At 34.0% G+C, this 15,500-nt stretch overlaps 1 protein-coding gene across 1 annotated transcript in view; it reads left to right on the top strand.

Moving 5' to 3' along the window:
* The window catches only part of LOC105553178 (chromosome unknown open reading frame, human C1orf27), a 49,661-nt gene that overhangs the window by 7,660 nt on the left and 26,501 nt on the right, over positions 1-15,500 (top strand). Inside the window, exons 4-12 of the mRNA XM_011999154.1 lie at positions 2,069-2,164; positions 4,168-4,274; positions 5,332-5,368; positions 6,455-6,595; positions 7,421-7,516; positions 9,499-9,567; positions 13,663-13,791; positions 14,314-14,403; position 14,760. Of these exons, the coding sequence (XP_011854544.1) occupies positions 2,069-2,164; positions 4,168-4,274; positions 5,332-5,368; positions 6,455-6,595; positions 7,421-7,516; positions 9,499-9,567; positions 13,663-13,791; positions 14,314-14,403; position 14,760 (766 nt within the window). The remainder of the gene's footprint in view (positions 1-2,068; positions 2,165-4,167; positions 4,275-5,331; positions 5,369-6,454; positions 6,596-7,420; positions 7,517-9,498; positions 9,568-13,662; positions 13,792-14,313; positions 14,404-14,759; positions 14,761-15,500) is intronic.

Raw genomic sequence — 15,500 nt, forward strand, 5'->3', positions numbered from 1 at the left:
GCTTGAACCCGGGAGGCAGAGGTTGCAATGAGTCAAGATCGCGCCATTGTACTCCAGCCAGAGTGACAAAGCAAGACTCAGTCTCAAAAAACAAAACAAAACAAAACAAAAAACAAAGAAATTCAATATTTAATTATTATTGTTTTAGTCCGTTTGTGTTGCTATTAAGGAATACCTAGGACTGAGTAATTTATAAAGAAAAAAGGCCTTTTTGGCTCATGATTCTGCTGGCTGCAAGATTGAGCATCTGGTGAAAGCCTCAGGCTGCTTCTGTTCATGTCAGAAGGCAAATTGGAGCTGGTGTGTAAAGATCACGTGGCCAGAGAGGAAGCAACGGGTTGGGAGGTGCCAGGCTTTTTTTTTTTTTTTTAACAACCAGCTCTCCTAGGAACAAATATAGCGAGAACTCGTTCGTTGGTGTGAGGATGTAACCAAGCCATTAATGAGGGATCTGCCCCATGACCCAAACAGCTTCCATTAGACCCCACTTGGGTTCACATTTCAACATGATGTTTAAGGGGGACAAACATGGCAACTATCTTCTAAAAAAAATATTAAGTATTGTAAAGTTAAATTCCCAATGGTTTATAAATAACTTTCTACTCTAATTTTGCTTTTGGTCTCTCATGAAATTGTATATGACACACACACACACACACACACAGACACACACACACACACACACAGAGTATTAATGAATTTATATAGTAAATTAGCTTAACCTTTTACCTCTAGAAAGAAAAGGTTGATTTTACTTTTTCCCCTTTCTTGCTGTCACCTCCATCTCCTAAAAAATGGTTAATTTTTTGTGTTGGTGATTTTGAAAAGATACCAGGCTCCCTATGCTAAATATGAAAACTTTGTCAGATTGTGCTACTATAGTAAATAGAGTTTATTAAATTAGAGGAAACCACCAGCAGACATAATGCAGGTAGATTAAGGATTAGAGCATGGTATCTAATTTTTTAAGACTCTACTCCGATTAATTCCTTATACATTAACTAATGAAAAGCTAACCAAAGCACTCTAATCTCTGAGTGTAGATGATAGAAAAAAATCCATGTGGTGTTAAGAACTAGCCACAATCATGTGAAGGGAAATACAAATATGGAGATATCATGGTAGTATGTTTCAAAAACCTTGAAAATATGTATAACTTCTTAAACCAGTTGTCCATCTCAAGGGATTTGTCCTAAACAAATAATTCTATGAATGCAGAAAGACGTACCAGGATTTTTAATCTGTATTATTTTAAGGTAAAATTATATATAACATAAATGCCCAATATCAGTAAATGGGCTTAAAAATTTGAGGTTGATCTATGCGATAGAAAATAATGGATTTTCAAGTCAGACTCCCTCTGTTCAAATTCCAGATCTAGTATGCTGCTAAAAATAGGGATACAAAGGTAGAATTACTTATTCCCTTAAGGAGCTCCCTGACCAACTAGTAGGGTTCACAGATAACTATAATATAAGGCTATGTGATAAAATCCTTGGGAAAACTACCCTGAAGCCCTATGGGAGTTCAGAGATCAAAGGATCAGAGAAGGCAGCTTCCTAAAGCTGCCTTTGAAGTGTCCAATAGAGTTGAGACACGTAGAAATGTAAGAGAAAGTCATTTTTGGCCTAGGGAGCACCCTGAGTAAAGACATAGGGTTAGAAAGCTTAGGATGTATATGGGAAACAGTTTATAGCTCATTTGACTCTACTTTTCAAGTAGTTTTTGAAAAATATTTGAATTACTTGAGGAAAAGTAGTGTCAAATGAGGGTATAAACATCAGATTGACCAAATTCTAGAAAGTCTGAAATATCAATCTAAAATAAAACTTAATTTTATTTAGCTGATGGTGGGACACCATTGAAAAAATATTTCAGTCTTTGATCTCCTGAGAAAGGGGTTTATTTGCTGATGTAGCTAAAGGATGTTGTTATCAGATAGTTTTATTTATAAAGTAGTTTTAAGGTGAAAAACTAAGGACGCTCTAAGAAGACAGTTTCTCAAACGGAAAGGATTGTGTATAATGCCAAATGCTTTCGTTAGCTAATACTATGTTTCTATTTTTAGGTATCCAGAATGCTACCAGGGGGACTTTTAGTTCTTGGAGTATTTATTATTACTACTCTAGAACTGGCAAATGATTTTCAAAATGCCCTGCGTAGAGTAAGTTTGGTATATCGAAAATTCTTAATGAAATCAGTTATATGTTATTTTTATTGATTATGAGTATATATAATGATTCTAGGCATATTTAAATTTGTTTTCCATAATTCTTTTTGCTGGGGTTACATTGAAAAAGCTTTTTTCACTCAATTTCTTGGATATCTTGAGTGTAAAAACTGTTTATATTTTTTAAAACTACATATTTTAAAATAGTCTTTATTTTAGAGATAATTCTGACTATTAGGAAACAAGTTATAATGCTTTAACAGTTTTTCTTGTACAATAGCAGTATTCTGTCACACATTCCATTTAGCACCTAGTGATTATTGTAACATGAAATTAATAGGTGCTGAAATTCTTTACCTTCTTTTCAATTCTTCTTGGATCCCAAGAGTAAAACATAAAGAATCAGATTATTCCTGGACACAGTATCTATCAGGAATCTCCTGTGTTTTTTGCTTAATTACTGCACCAGAGAATAGGGTAATGTAGTGTAAAAGTAAATATGAAGTTGCACAAGCTGTTTTCCCTTAAACCCAAACGTAAGGTAAACTCTGTGTAGCCAGCTCTTTCAACATTCAGGATCCACATGAACTTTTTGAAGGGTATTTCATACCCCAAAAGAGGGGGGACCTTTTAATCTTGAGACATATAAAACCCAACCTCAGCAGTATCCCACAAAAAGTGTGCAGCTGAGAACTTCAGATGTTACAGATTTTTTCAGTCTTGTAACCTGTCCTGTCAGATGTCCAAGCCTCAAGCCTCTGATATTTGCACCTAAGGGAGTAAGGGAAGAAAATGGAGATATTCTCCCTGCTAAATTGTTTGACCCTCTGCCAATTTTTCCATCTTAAATAAATTTACCTTGTTCACAATTGTTCATTCCCTTTGGCATTTTGAAATTTAACCTAAATCTATGCATATTTAATGTTAATAGCATTGATTGTGCACTCTTTTGTGGCTGGTGCTGAATTGAGTGGGTTGAATGTGGGCCCAGTGCTAGAGGGATATAGCCAGACCCACTTTCCTTGCTTTTGTATCTTTTGTTCCTAAAAAGTATATAAAACTTTAGAAATGCTTATCTGTAAAATTACTGAGTTTCAATTATCTAATTGTTTCCATTGGCTTACATTGACCAACACTATAAGAAACAGCCTTATAAAACTTGTCAGTGTCACCCATTGTTGTTAAGAACTTTATTCTTCATGTTACATTAATATTGTGTTTCCGGAAGAAATTTCTTTTTATATCATGAAGAAAGTTGTGCCTCCTCTGATGATTGTTTGTCTTCAGCTTACAGACCATGTGAATTAGGTTACAGATTAGATTTCTCTCTGTGCATTATTGTTAGAAAGCTTAGAGCGAAATGTGTTACCACCCCTTATATCAAGTATGCATTTTTATAATTCTTATTTCTGACACAAATTTATCTCACTATTCTACTTTAACTTTTAATTTATGTTATTACTATATTTTATATGTTGTTATATATTGCCTTAAGTCTTGTGTGACATTTAAACAAGAAATGCTAATGACATGCTTGATTTCTTTAGTTAAAATCACTTGTCATTTCTCATTCTAATGAAAATAAAGTCTCTGTTCTATAGTTTATGTAAATTCTAGTTGCCCCAAATTAATTGTTCATGTCCAGTTAATCACTAATGACAGTGAATTACATTTTTTTATTTAAACCCAATTTTTTTGTAATTTCCTAAAAGGGACTCAAAAGGTTAGTAATTAGCTCCAGTCTTTAATTTGAAGAAAAGAAAAATTAATGGTGGCACACACCTGTACTCTCAGCTATGTGGGACGCTGAGGTGAGAGAATTGCTTGAGCCCAGGTATTAAAGGCCAACTTGAGCAACATAATGAGACCCCTTCTCCAGTAAATAATCATGAAATTTTAAAGCTAGATGAGAGTTGGGGACATTATAATTGCCCATTTCAACACTCACTTTTTTTTTTTCATTTTGCATTCAATTGATGTGTATTTTTCTCTTTCAGCTAATGTATGCTGTGGAAAAGTCTATAAATAGAAAGAGATTGTGGAATTTCACAGAGGAGGAGGTCTCAGAACGAGTGACACTTCACATTTGTGCTTCTACAAAAAAGTATCTTTTGTTCAGTTTATGGTTTAAAAGTACAAAGTACCAAAATAATATTATTGCAAGGTTTTTTTGCTATTTAAATCATCATTTAAAAAATAGGCATAGTTTTGTAAGATTTTTTCTGTAAATAATATGGAATTAGAGCTGCTAATAATAATAATAGCAATAATGGTTGTTAATCATGTCCCAAGGTCATAAAAAGCTTGAGATCTGAAATATGAAAGTCTCAGGATTTTGAATTTTTTACCTATCTGCCCCGGTACATCCAAGCACAATAGGTTCTCTACAGAGATAAATGCCTAACTCATGACTTAGGCAAAGTAATGTTTTTATTTTGGTAAAGTTTTCACCTCCAGTTTCGATAGATAATGATGTACAATTCAAAGCACAGGTGCACAGAGCTGGATAGTATAGGACATCCGAGAAATTCTTATGTCTTTGGCTAAGATGAAATGACACTAAAAGCCAGTTACAGGGCCTCCTTACCTTCTCTTGTCTACACCTTGCCAGGGCAAGGGTACCTCCCAAGCAAGGGTCAGCCTCACTGAAGGAGTGACACGATTGATGGACTTCCAAAGACAGAATTTTAAAAGTGACCATCCCTGCAGAAGCAGGGCTTTTTTTTTTTTTTCTTTTCTTTTTATATCTTTAGTATTTAACTGCAAAGTTTCATGTACAAGCCCTTTAATCCAGTAAATAGTCTCAAGTTTGACCTCATATAAAACAGTGCTACTTTTTTTAATGGAGAATGTGTGTTTGAGCAGAATTTCACAAGTGCTTTGATTCTATTTATTGCAATTAGCGGGATTCATAAAAGGTAGGAAATGATTTTTCAAGCATCTCAAGTACTATAGTGACAGCAGTTTACATGTATGACTACATATACACATATATGTATACACATGCACACATGTATACATATATGTACGCATATCTTTAAAGTTATGATTTTGTAAGAACTTTTGGATGTGTGCATTTTTTAGTTTATTTTTTGATGGTTTATATTCTTTTAGTTATCAATAATGCCTTTTTTGGTTATTTCTTTCCTTAATTAGTAAAGAATATTTTGTCGAACTTATGATATGCATGATCCAAAGGTAAGAAATTTACTCTTTAAAGATTTTTCTGTGCACAAAGTATTTTCAATCAAAGTTCAGCTTTATGTTTAGTTTTAGTAATTTCCATTGCCATCACTTCCTACTGATGTCTACAGCTAACTATAGTTTTTACTTTGAACTATGATTAATTTTATTAAAGGTAAGGAAAACTTTTGTGTGTGTGACAGGGTCTCACTCTGTTGCCCAAGCTAGAGTGCAGTGGTGCAGTCATGGCTCACTGCATCCTCCACCTCTTGGGCTGGAGGGATACTCCCACCTCAGCCTCCTGAGTAGCTGAGACTACAGATGTGCACCACTGCACCGTAATTATTATTATTATTATTATTATTTTTTTTTTTGATAGAGATAGGGTTTTGCCATGTTACTCATGCTTGTCTTGAACTTCTGGGCTCAAGTGATCTGCCTGCCTTGGCCTCCCAAAGTGCTGGGATTGCAGGCTTGAGCCACCAGGCCCAGCCAACTTTTAAAAAAATTGTTAAAATATCTTTGTTAATCTCCTCCTGCCTTGTTTGTGTATTTAGTTTTATATTTGAGAGGCTGGTAATAAAAGTGACTGAGGACTTTGGTAGCTGCAATGCCTACTAAACAAGCTATGTGTATTCAGCAAAACCCAGACTAGCACTTTGCTAATGCATCTAAAAGGGTTGTGAAAGAGTAACTTTGCAGTGTCATTAGCAAGGATGGGACAGAAGGAGAATGCCTGCCACCTAGGAGTTGCTCAGTGATTATTTGCTTCACATCAGAATCTTCAATATTGATACTGTTGCAGCTAGAGGATCAAAGGACCTTTCAGAATTCTAAACATGGAAATTTCTGATTCTTTTTCTGTCTACCATTGGGAGGAGCAGTGATGCCAAGGATGCCAAGCTTGAAGAGTACTGAACTTAACACATGCTTTCTTTTGTATTTAGTTCAACCTGTAGGCTTTTGATCGAGGGTTTAGCCATATATGTTAGATATCAGCTTGTATGCGTTATTTAGGTTATATACTTAATGATGTTTTGTTGATCCATGTATTTTATCTAGACCACATCATAGTTATTTTTCTCCCTTCTCCACTACTAGGGTTCAGCAAGACCAGCAGATTGGAAGTATCAAAGTGGATTATTATCCTCATGGCTTTCTTTAGAGTGTACAGTTCACATTAATATTCATATCCCACTTTCTGCTACTTCTGTCAGCTATACTCTGGAGAAAAATACAAAGGTATCAGGGTAAAATGAATTTTCTTCAGTGATTGCTAAGTGAACAATCTGCTTTTATTTTACTTGCATGTGTCATTCATTTTACAATCCTAAAAAATTACATTCTGTTTATATGAGTGAGTAACCATACCCACAGCCAAATTAGAAATTTTTAGAAGTGGAACAATGTCATAATACTAGTGTATTCAGTTTAATAATAACTAATAATTTAGTTATTGAACTAAATACACTAGTATTTATTGTGTGCCAATTAAGTATTATTATGTGCTTTGTCATTAAACTAAATACACCAGTATTCATTAATTAACATATGTAAAATGTAATTAATGTACGAAGTTATAGTGTTTGGACTTTCAGCTTTCTCTTGGTACTTAGATTTTTTGTCTTTTTCCAGTTCTTTTTTGTATTTCTATACCATTCTTTTATTTTTATCTTATTTTTCTTCATTTTTCCCATTGAAGATGTCAAATGGAGCTTTTTTTAAAAAAATTATTTAGACATATTATTTGAGGTTTTTTTCTCACTTTTTTTTTTTAAGGTAATGGGCGTTAAATTTTATTTAACTGGTCATGTACTTAATAACCTCCCGAGTCTGTGACATAAATGTTATTCTGGGATAAAGATCAGAAAAAAACTATATTATTAGATAAGGTACCAAGAATTGGGGGGTATAATTTTTTTTTAATTTGTGAAACTAGATTTAAATGCTGCATTAATGAGACTTTTAGGGATTTTAATATTTGTTTATTAGGTGAAAAAAGTAGATTATAGGAAGTTTAATTGAGATAGGAAATCTGAGAGATTTCCATGTTGTGTTTCTCTTAAGAATGGACTTACACGCTGGGCCAAGGAAATAGAAAATGGTGTTTATTTGATTAACGGACAAGTTAAAGATGAAGATTGTGACCTATTAGAAGGACAGGTGAGTTAAGAGAAAAATCATCTTATTAAATTGTTAATGCTTAAGGAAAAATAAAAGATGACTTATTTTTAGTCCTTGCCTACAAGAAAACTGATTTCATCTACCTCTCATTTATAATTTCTTTAAAATAAAGGGCAAATGTTTTTCTTAGAAAAACAACCCCATTAAAAAGTAGGCAGAGGACATGAACAGACACTTTTCAAAAGAAGACATACATGCAACCAAGAATCGTATGAAAAAGTGCTCAGCATTACTGATCATTAGAGAAATGCAAATGAAAACCACAGTGAGATACCATCTCACACCAGTCAGAATGGCTGTTACTAAAAAGTCAAAAAATAACAGATGCTGGTGAGGCTGCAGAGAAAAAGGAATGCTTACACACTGTTGGTGGGAGTATAAATAAGTTCAGCCATTGTGGAAGGCAGTGTGGTGATTCCTCAAAGACCTAAAAACAAGGATACCATTTGATCCAGCAATCCTATTCTGGCTGTACACCCAAAGGGATATAAATCGTTTTATTGTAAAGACACATGCATACATTACATTCACTGCAGCACTATTCACAATAGCAAAGACGTAGAATCAACCTAAATGCCCATCAATGATAGACTGGATAATGAAAATGTGGTATGTACACACCATGGAATACTATGCAGCTGTAAAAAAAGAACGAGATCATGTCCTTTGCAGGAACATGAGTGGAGATGGAGGCCATTATCCTTAGAAAACTAATGCAGGGGCCAGGCGTGGTGGCTCACATCTGTAATCCCAGCACTTTGGAGGGGCTGAGGTGGGTGGATCACTTGAGGTCAGGAGTTCAAGATCAGCCTGGTCAGCATGGTGAAACCCTGTCCCTACTAAAAGTACAAAAGTTAGCCAGGTGTGGTGGCAGCTGCCTGTAATCACAGCTACTCAGGAGGCTGAAACAGAAGCATCGCTTGAACCTGGGAGGTGGAGGTTGCATTGAGCTGAGATCGTGCCACTGCACTCCAGCCTTGGGCTACAGAGTGAGACTCCATTTCAAAATAAAAGAAAAGGAAAAAAAGAAAACTAGCAGAGGAACAGAAAACCAAATACCATATGTTCTGACTTATAAGTGGGAACGAAACAACGAAAACACATGGACACATAGAGGGGAAAAACACACACTGGAGCCTATCGGAAGGTAGAGGGTGGGAGGAGGAAGAAGGAGAGAGTCAGGAAAAATAACTAATGGGTTCTAGGTTTGATACCTGGGTGATGAAATAATATGTATATCAAACCCCTATGACTCAAATTTACCTATGTAACAAACCTGCACATGTACTGATGAACTTAAAAAATAAGTAAGTCCAAGAAAAAAAGAGAAAATGATGTGATTGAAATCCCGAAACTTATGGGAGTGTCATCTGAATTTCATTTAATTTCCAAATTGCAAATTGCTGACCTGCAACCAAAGGCCACATGTTGTTCTGCCCTCATGGCAGTTCAAAAGCTATGGCAATTTTATAAGAGAAGTCTATAGAGGCTTCTAAAATAGCTTTGACCTGAAGGAAGCAGAACTTCTGTGATCCCTCCCTTTTCAAAGCAGGGATCAGCAAACTTTATGTGAAGAGAAAAATACTACATATTTAGATTTCACAGTCTGTATTTTTATGTCTACTGTGTAGCATGAAAGCAGCTACAGGAGATATACATAAGTGAATGATCCTGGTTGCATACCAGTAAAACTTTATTTACAAAGACAGGTAGCAATGTGGGTATTTGCCCACAGGCAATGGTTTGCCAGTTGTTGCTTTAGAGGAATGAAAGTATGGAATTAATTGTTTTAAAGACTGCACATTGATCCAGAATACATAAAGTAATATCTATGTAAAAAACTAAATTAAAATAATTAAAAGACTTGTTTTTTCTAAGTTAGTACATCTACAATAGTCTAAGCTGTCTTTTATGTTCTATAGTCTTAACAATTTGGCTTTTTAACTTTTGTGTTTTTTCAGAAAAAATCTTCTAGAGGAAATACTCAAGCAACTAGTCATTCTTTTGACGTCAGAGTGCTAACGCAGTTGGTAAATATTTTAAAATACCACTTATTTAAAATATTTATTAGACTAACCATAATGAAACTTTCTGTTTTTATGTTTCTCATTAGAGAATAAAAGGATTTTAGAGCTGTAAGAGACTGTATGAAATGGCTGGTTATAGGAAGTGTTATTCCCAAGAAACGTCATTTTAATAAAACCTGTTTGGGTTTTTTGCCTTAAGGATATTAAAATTTTAACATCAATAGCAGTTGAAAAAAATATGTACATATACATATATACATATGTGATATGTATGCATGTGTGTAAATATTTTGGGTTGTAGCTTTTATAGTTAAAGTTGCAATTTTAACAACTTAAAAGTAAAAGATGTGTATACAGAGGTGCAAAGAGTTTTCATATGCTCAATTTGAAGTAGATTTATTAGATTTATACCGCTTGATTTGATAAAAATTACAAAGTATTAATTAGCAAGTTTTATATTTCTGTATGGTTTCATTAATTTATACATCTTTTCGAAAATTTAAAAGTTGGATATCTTGAAGAATAAAAAGTTAAAGCCACTAATTACTCCTAAAAATATACATGGCTTTGATTTTAATCCTACTTGAAATTATCCTAAAGAACAGACAAGGGTATAAAATAGCACACGCGTGTTGTAGGAAACTTTATTTCAATATTATACTGAATTTTGAAACAGAAGTACTCTCAGGACTTGTCTTTTTTTGAACTTAATAGAATAGAATTAAAAGCAATTTGGCATTTAAGGATGTTTTAGTTTCTTCTTTTTCTGTGTGTAGCAATAGAGCATTAGTAAATTGTCTTTGGACTTATGCCACTCAATGTGAGTTCTCAATTTCATTTTTCAATACCTTAGAAGTATTTTAGTCTTGATTTTCTACTTTGTCTTGATTTTAGAAGTATCCTTTGTTTTGAGGCTGGCTATTCCTCTACTTATGTGCTCTTCACTAGTTAGGCTTACTACATGGTTTATTAAACAATTTGGTTAAGATTATTTTATTAATAGTATAAAATTGTAGTTGGGAGATGTATAGAGTGTGGGAATATAGAGAGATGAGTGAAAGATAATCTCATGAGATAATTTATTGTAGTAATATTATATAGTATATTTTTGGCAGTCACTCCACCGATCACTTAACTGGAAATTTTGAAGTGACTAATATACAATAAGTAGTCAGTACTTATTGCCACTTTTTTCCCAGTTAAGTCTCATTGATTCCTTATTTGTAGTATTAAGCTTTTCTTTTATTTTTCATACAGTCCTGCTGTTACTAGCCTTACAACACTATTATTTTACCTAAATTAGCACAAGTAACCCTTAACTGGTCTCTCTTCATCTATACATTCTTGTCCAAACTGATTGTTTCTCTAAAAACCCTTCTACCTTTGTTAGTATATCTCTTGAAATACTTTCCATTTATCTACTCTATCCTGTTTATACACTCAGATGATCATTTCTGAATCATAGTTTATGTTCAGTTATTAATTTTTTTCAAGAAGTATTTATTGAGTTTGTACAATGGCCAGACACTGATTATGTTATTCTTCTTGCTCAAAATTTCTTAAGTGTTCTGTACTGACTAGTTAGAGAAGTCCAACTCAGGGTTCTTCATAGCCTCAACATACCTTTTTGTTCTTTCTTTCTACCTCTTATTTTCTAGATGTATGCTTGCTGTACCTTTAAAACTCTGTATTTCCTGAACTATGTGTTGTGTCTTTGCTCTTTTCTCTGTCACCCAAACTGTCAAAATCCTATCAGTACATTAAGATCTAGCCCAAATGCCATTACTTGTGTAAGATTTCATTTGGTTCCCATAAAAATGGGGAATCTTCTCTTTTTCAAATGCCATGTTAGCATCACAGAAGTTCCTTTACCTAAAGGCTGTTTGTCAGCCAGGTTATTCCTAAGTCCAGGTAATCAAGAGGAGTTTACATTTGTAGACCCCAACTGGTTTACATTTCCACCTAAAAGGAATGAGTCAGACCTCATATTCTTTAAAACTTTTCCTGGCTGAGCATGGTAGCTCATGCCTGTAATCCCAGCAATTTTGGGAGGCCTAGGCAGGGTGATTGCTTGAGCCTAGGAGTTCAAGATGAGTCTGAGCAACAAGTGAAACCCTGTCTCTACAAAAAATACAAAAATTAACTGGGGGTGATGGTGTGTGCCTGTAGTCCCAGCTACTCGGGAGGCGAAGGTGGGAGGATCGATTGAGCCTAGGATCTTGAGGCTGCAATGAGCTGTGATAGCACCACTGCACTCTAGGCTGGACGACAGAACGAGACCCTGCCTCAAACAAAACAAAACCGACCAACCAACCAAAAAAAAATACCTCTTTTCTTTAATATGTGTGTATATGATCTTTAATAGTCTAGTCTATTTTGGAAAACAGTGCCCTATTTAAATATAGATAGATAAATAGCTAGCTAGCTCGATAGATGTATATACACACACACACAAATATTTACATTTACTAATATGTAAATGTGTTGTATGTTAAAAAGATATACGTTATATATTAAATATGTAAAATAGGGCATTCTTTTTAGAGTAGTTTTGTCTACAGTAAAAATTTATGGAGTAGATAGAGGAAGCCTGTTATTCCTCCTCCAACCCCACCTTATTGATATATCAGTGAACTCGACATGTGTCATATGGAAGCTTATTCCAGATATCGTATCAGCATGGTCAGACTGCTGCTTGGTTTGATGATAGCCATTTTTGAATGGACCCAGGACCTTTGGAGCTATGTGTTCTGTGGCTAATTTTTTATCAACAAGTCCTTGACCATGTTAGAGTTTAAATTGTTTAACAACACCTAGAAGGTTTACATTACCTTAGATATTGCCTGAATTACACTAGACATCAAATAATGCTCTTATGATAGCTATGCATTTAAATATTCTACTCTTCATTATTTTTCCGCATTTAATCCTGATTGCGTAAGCAGATAGGCACAAAGCACTTTTCACAAGTTGTGTAATTTGACTCTTGTTCTTCAGAATTGATTTTGTTGTTGAATGACTTATACTCCAAGTGTTCTTAGAACATAAATTACTTCCTTACCATTTCCATTTTTTGGTTATCTTTTTAAATCATGATTTTTTGTTTCCATTATTATGAGCCTCTATTACAGGTTGAGTGTGCCTTATTTGAAACACTTCTTAGGACCAGAAGTGTTTTGGGTTTGGGATTGTTTTAGATTTTGTAATATTTGCAGAATACATACCAGTTGAGCATCTCTAATCCAAAAATCTAAAATCTTATATGCTCTAATTAGCATTTCCTTTGAGCATCACATTGGTGCTCAATGAGTTTTGGATCTTGGAGCATTCAGGATTTTCAGATTAGGGATGTAGTACTTTAAAGTTACTTTAAAGTTAAAGTACCTGTAGTACTTTAACTATTTTGATACTATCCTTGTTTTTGGCACTTATTAAGATGATGAGGTTGAAAATATATGTGAAACACCTGAAAACCAAACAAGAGCACTGGCATTCCTTAGACTGAAGAGGATGGGACTGTGAGATGAAAGTGACTGCTTACGACCACTGATACCATTTTCTGATAGCAGGCATAGTTGACTTGTTTCAGTTTTGCTCTGGAGCATAGCGTTACTTTTAGTCTATGAAAGCTTTTGGTTGAAAGTGTGTAAATATATGTGTCTGTGCATTGCTTATAGTTTTACCATAGTTTTCACATCCCACTTTGTTATTGTTGAACTTATTTTGCATTGCACAACTTACATCTACTACATCATGTCTTTGTACATCTTTTAATCATCACAGTACTGATGTAATTTGCAAATAATATATTTTTAGGAACATATTGAGTGAATATTGAACCATTTTAAATGGTTATGTTAGAAAAATTTAGATGTAGTTGTGTTTAATTTCAGTATACTTTCAAAATGCCTGGAAAATAATATATAACTTATGAAAACAAATATGAAGGCCTTTAAATAATTTGCGGCAAATAATTTCAAATGCTTGGCTCAGTCAAAACTTTCTTCTGTCTTCATAAAATCTCTAATATAATGTTTAAGTATTTCCTGTAGTTAATCATTGTTGGCTGTTAGAACTTAAACAGATTTTGTCTTTCAGCTCCTGAATTCAGACCACAGATCCACAGCCACAGTCCAGATATGTAGCGGTTCTGTAAACCTTAAGGGTACTGTGAAATGCAGAGCTTATATCCACAGCAGTAAACCCAAAGTTAAAGATGCTGTGCAGGTACAAAAAGGAATAACTAGCGAATGAAAACATGTTAACTATTAACAAAAACCTAAATTTTACCTTTTTTTATCTTATATTTTATAATTATTCATTTGATTTTAACTGATAATGGCCTATTGTGCAGTCCAAATGTACCATATAACTGGTGTCAAGATTTTCATATGTAGAGGATCTATTTTGTGCCTTTTTAAAAATTATGGCTATACAAGTTTAGTAAGTGTTCCACAGTTGTACATATTAGTATCTAATTTGGAACACTGCAATTATTTTTTTAGATGTGAAACCTTTATTCATTTATTTGGTTTTAATTATTTAGATATGGTCTAGGCAAATTTGTCATTAAGCTATACATTTGTTAATAAGTGTGCTAAATAAGTGGAAATAAAACATTGAATGATGTATCAGTTATTTAGTGGGCATGATTGTACTGGAAAGCAAATTATGTTTTTTTGTTAGTTAAATAATGTAAATCCAAAGTATTTTATTTCTTACTGTGTTTTTGTGTGTTTTTCCCTGTAGGCAGTAAAGAGGGATATATTGAACACAGTTGCTGATCGTTGTGAAATACTATTTGAGGATCTGCTTTTGAATGAAATTCCAGAAAAAAAAGTTATGAGTATAAAATTACTTTTTTGCCTAACTTCGACTGATGTAGTAGTAAGATATCAAGATATAGCAAATACATCATCTTTTATAGCTACCTATCTATGTTTTCAAACAGTGTATCATCTTTTATCATTGGATGAACATTTTTCAGTTGCTGCTCAGAAAAAAAATTTTTTTTTTTTGAGACAGAGTCTCACTGTGTTGCCCAGGCTGGAGTGCAGTGGTGCAGTCAGGGCTCATCTGAAGCCTCAGCCTCTTGGGCTCAAGCAGTCCTCCTACCTCAACCTCCCTAGTACGTGGGCCTGCAAGCACATGCCATGTTGCCTGGCTAATTTTTAGTATTTCTTTTTTAGAGACAGGGTTTTGCCATGTTGCCCAGGTTGATCTCAAACTCCTAAACTAAAGTGATCCACCGTCCTTGGCTTCCCAAAGTGCTGGGATTACAGGTGTGAGCCACCATGCTTGACTCTAGAAAAATGTTTTTGAACACTTTATCAAATTTAGCAAATTTGTCGACACTTAACAATTTCAGGGAGGATTTTTTAAAAAATTAATTCTAAGTGAACTTCTCCTGCCAGAATGAGTAAACCTTGTTGACATTTTAAAGTTAATATTTTTTGTTAATATCTATGAGTATTTTAAATAATTTAGCCATAATCAAAATATTATTTGTGTTAAATACTATATAATACGTCCTTTAATAGGTACTATTTACATAAACTACATTAGTTTATATGCTTCTCAGCGATTACTCTAACAGACTTCATTAGTATTAAAAAAAGCCTGAGTCATAGTATCTTACCCTTTAATAACGATTGCAACTTTTGGGAAACATAATAATTTATACCATCGCAGTAATTGGTATTAAAAATGTTTTTAATCAAAAGCAAATTAAAATATTGAGTACACTTTTTAAAGCTACATCATCATCTCCCCATTCTTATTATTCCAGTGTCACTGGATTTGAGATTCACATTTAGATATGTACATAATTGAAACATTCATATTAGCTTCGGGTCCAGCAATTCTCCTGCCTCGGCCTCCCGAGTAGCTGAGATTACAGGCGCCCGCCACCACAGCTGGCTAATTTTTGTATTTTT

This window comes from Mandrillus leucophaeus, unplaced genomic scaffold, assembly GCF_000951045.1.
Source record: "Mandrillus leucophaeus isolate KB7577 unplaced genomic scaffold, Mleu.le_1.0 Scaffold584, whole genome shotgun sequence".
Taxonomy (NCBI): Eukaryota; Metazoa; Chordata; class Mammalia; order Primates; family Cercopithecidae; genus Mandrillus; species Mandrillus leucophaeus.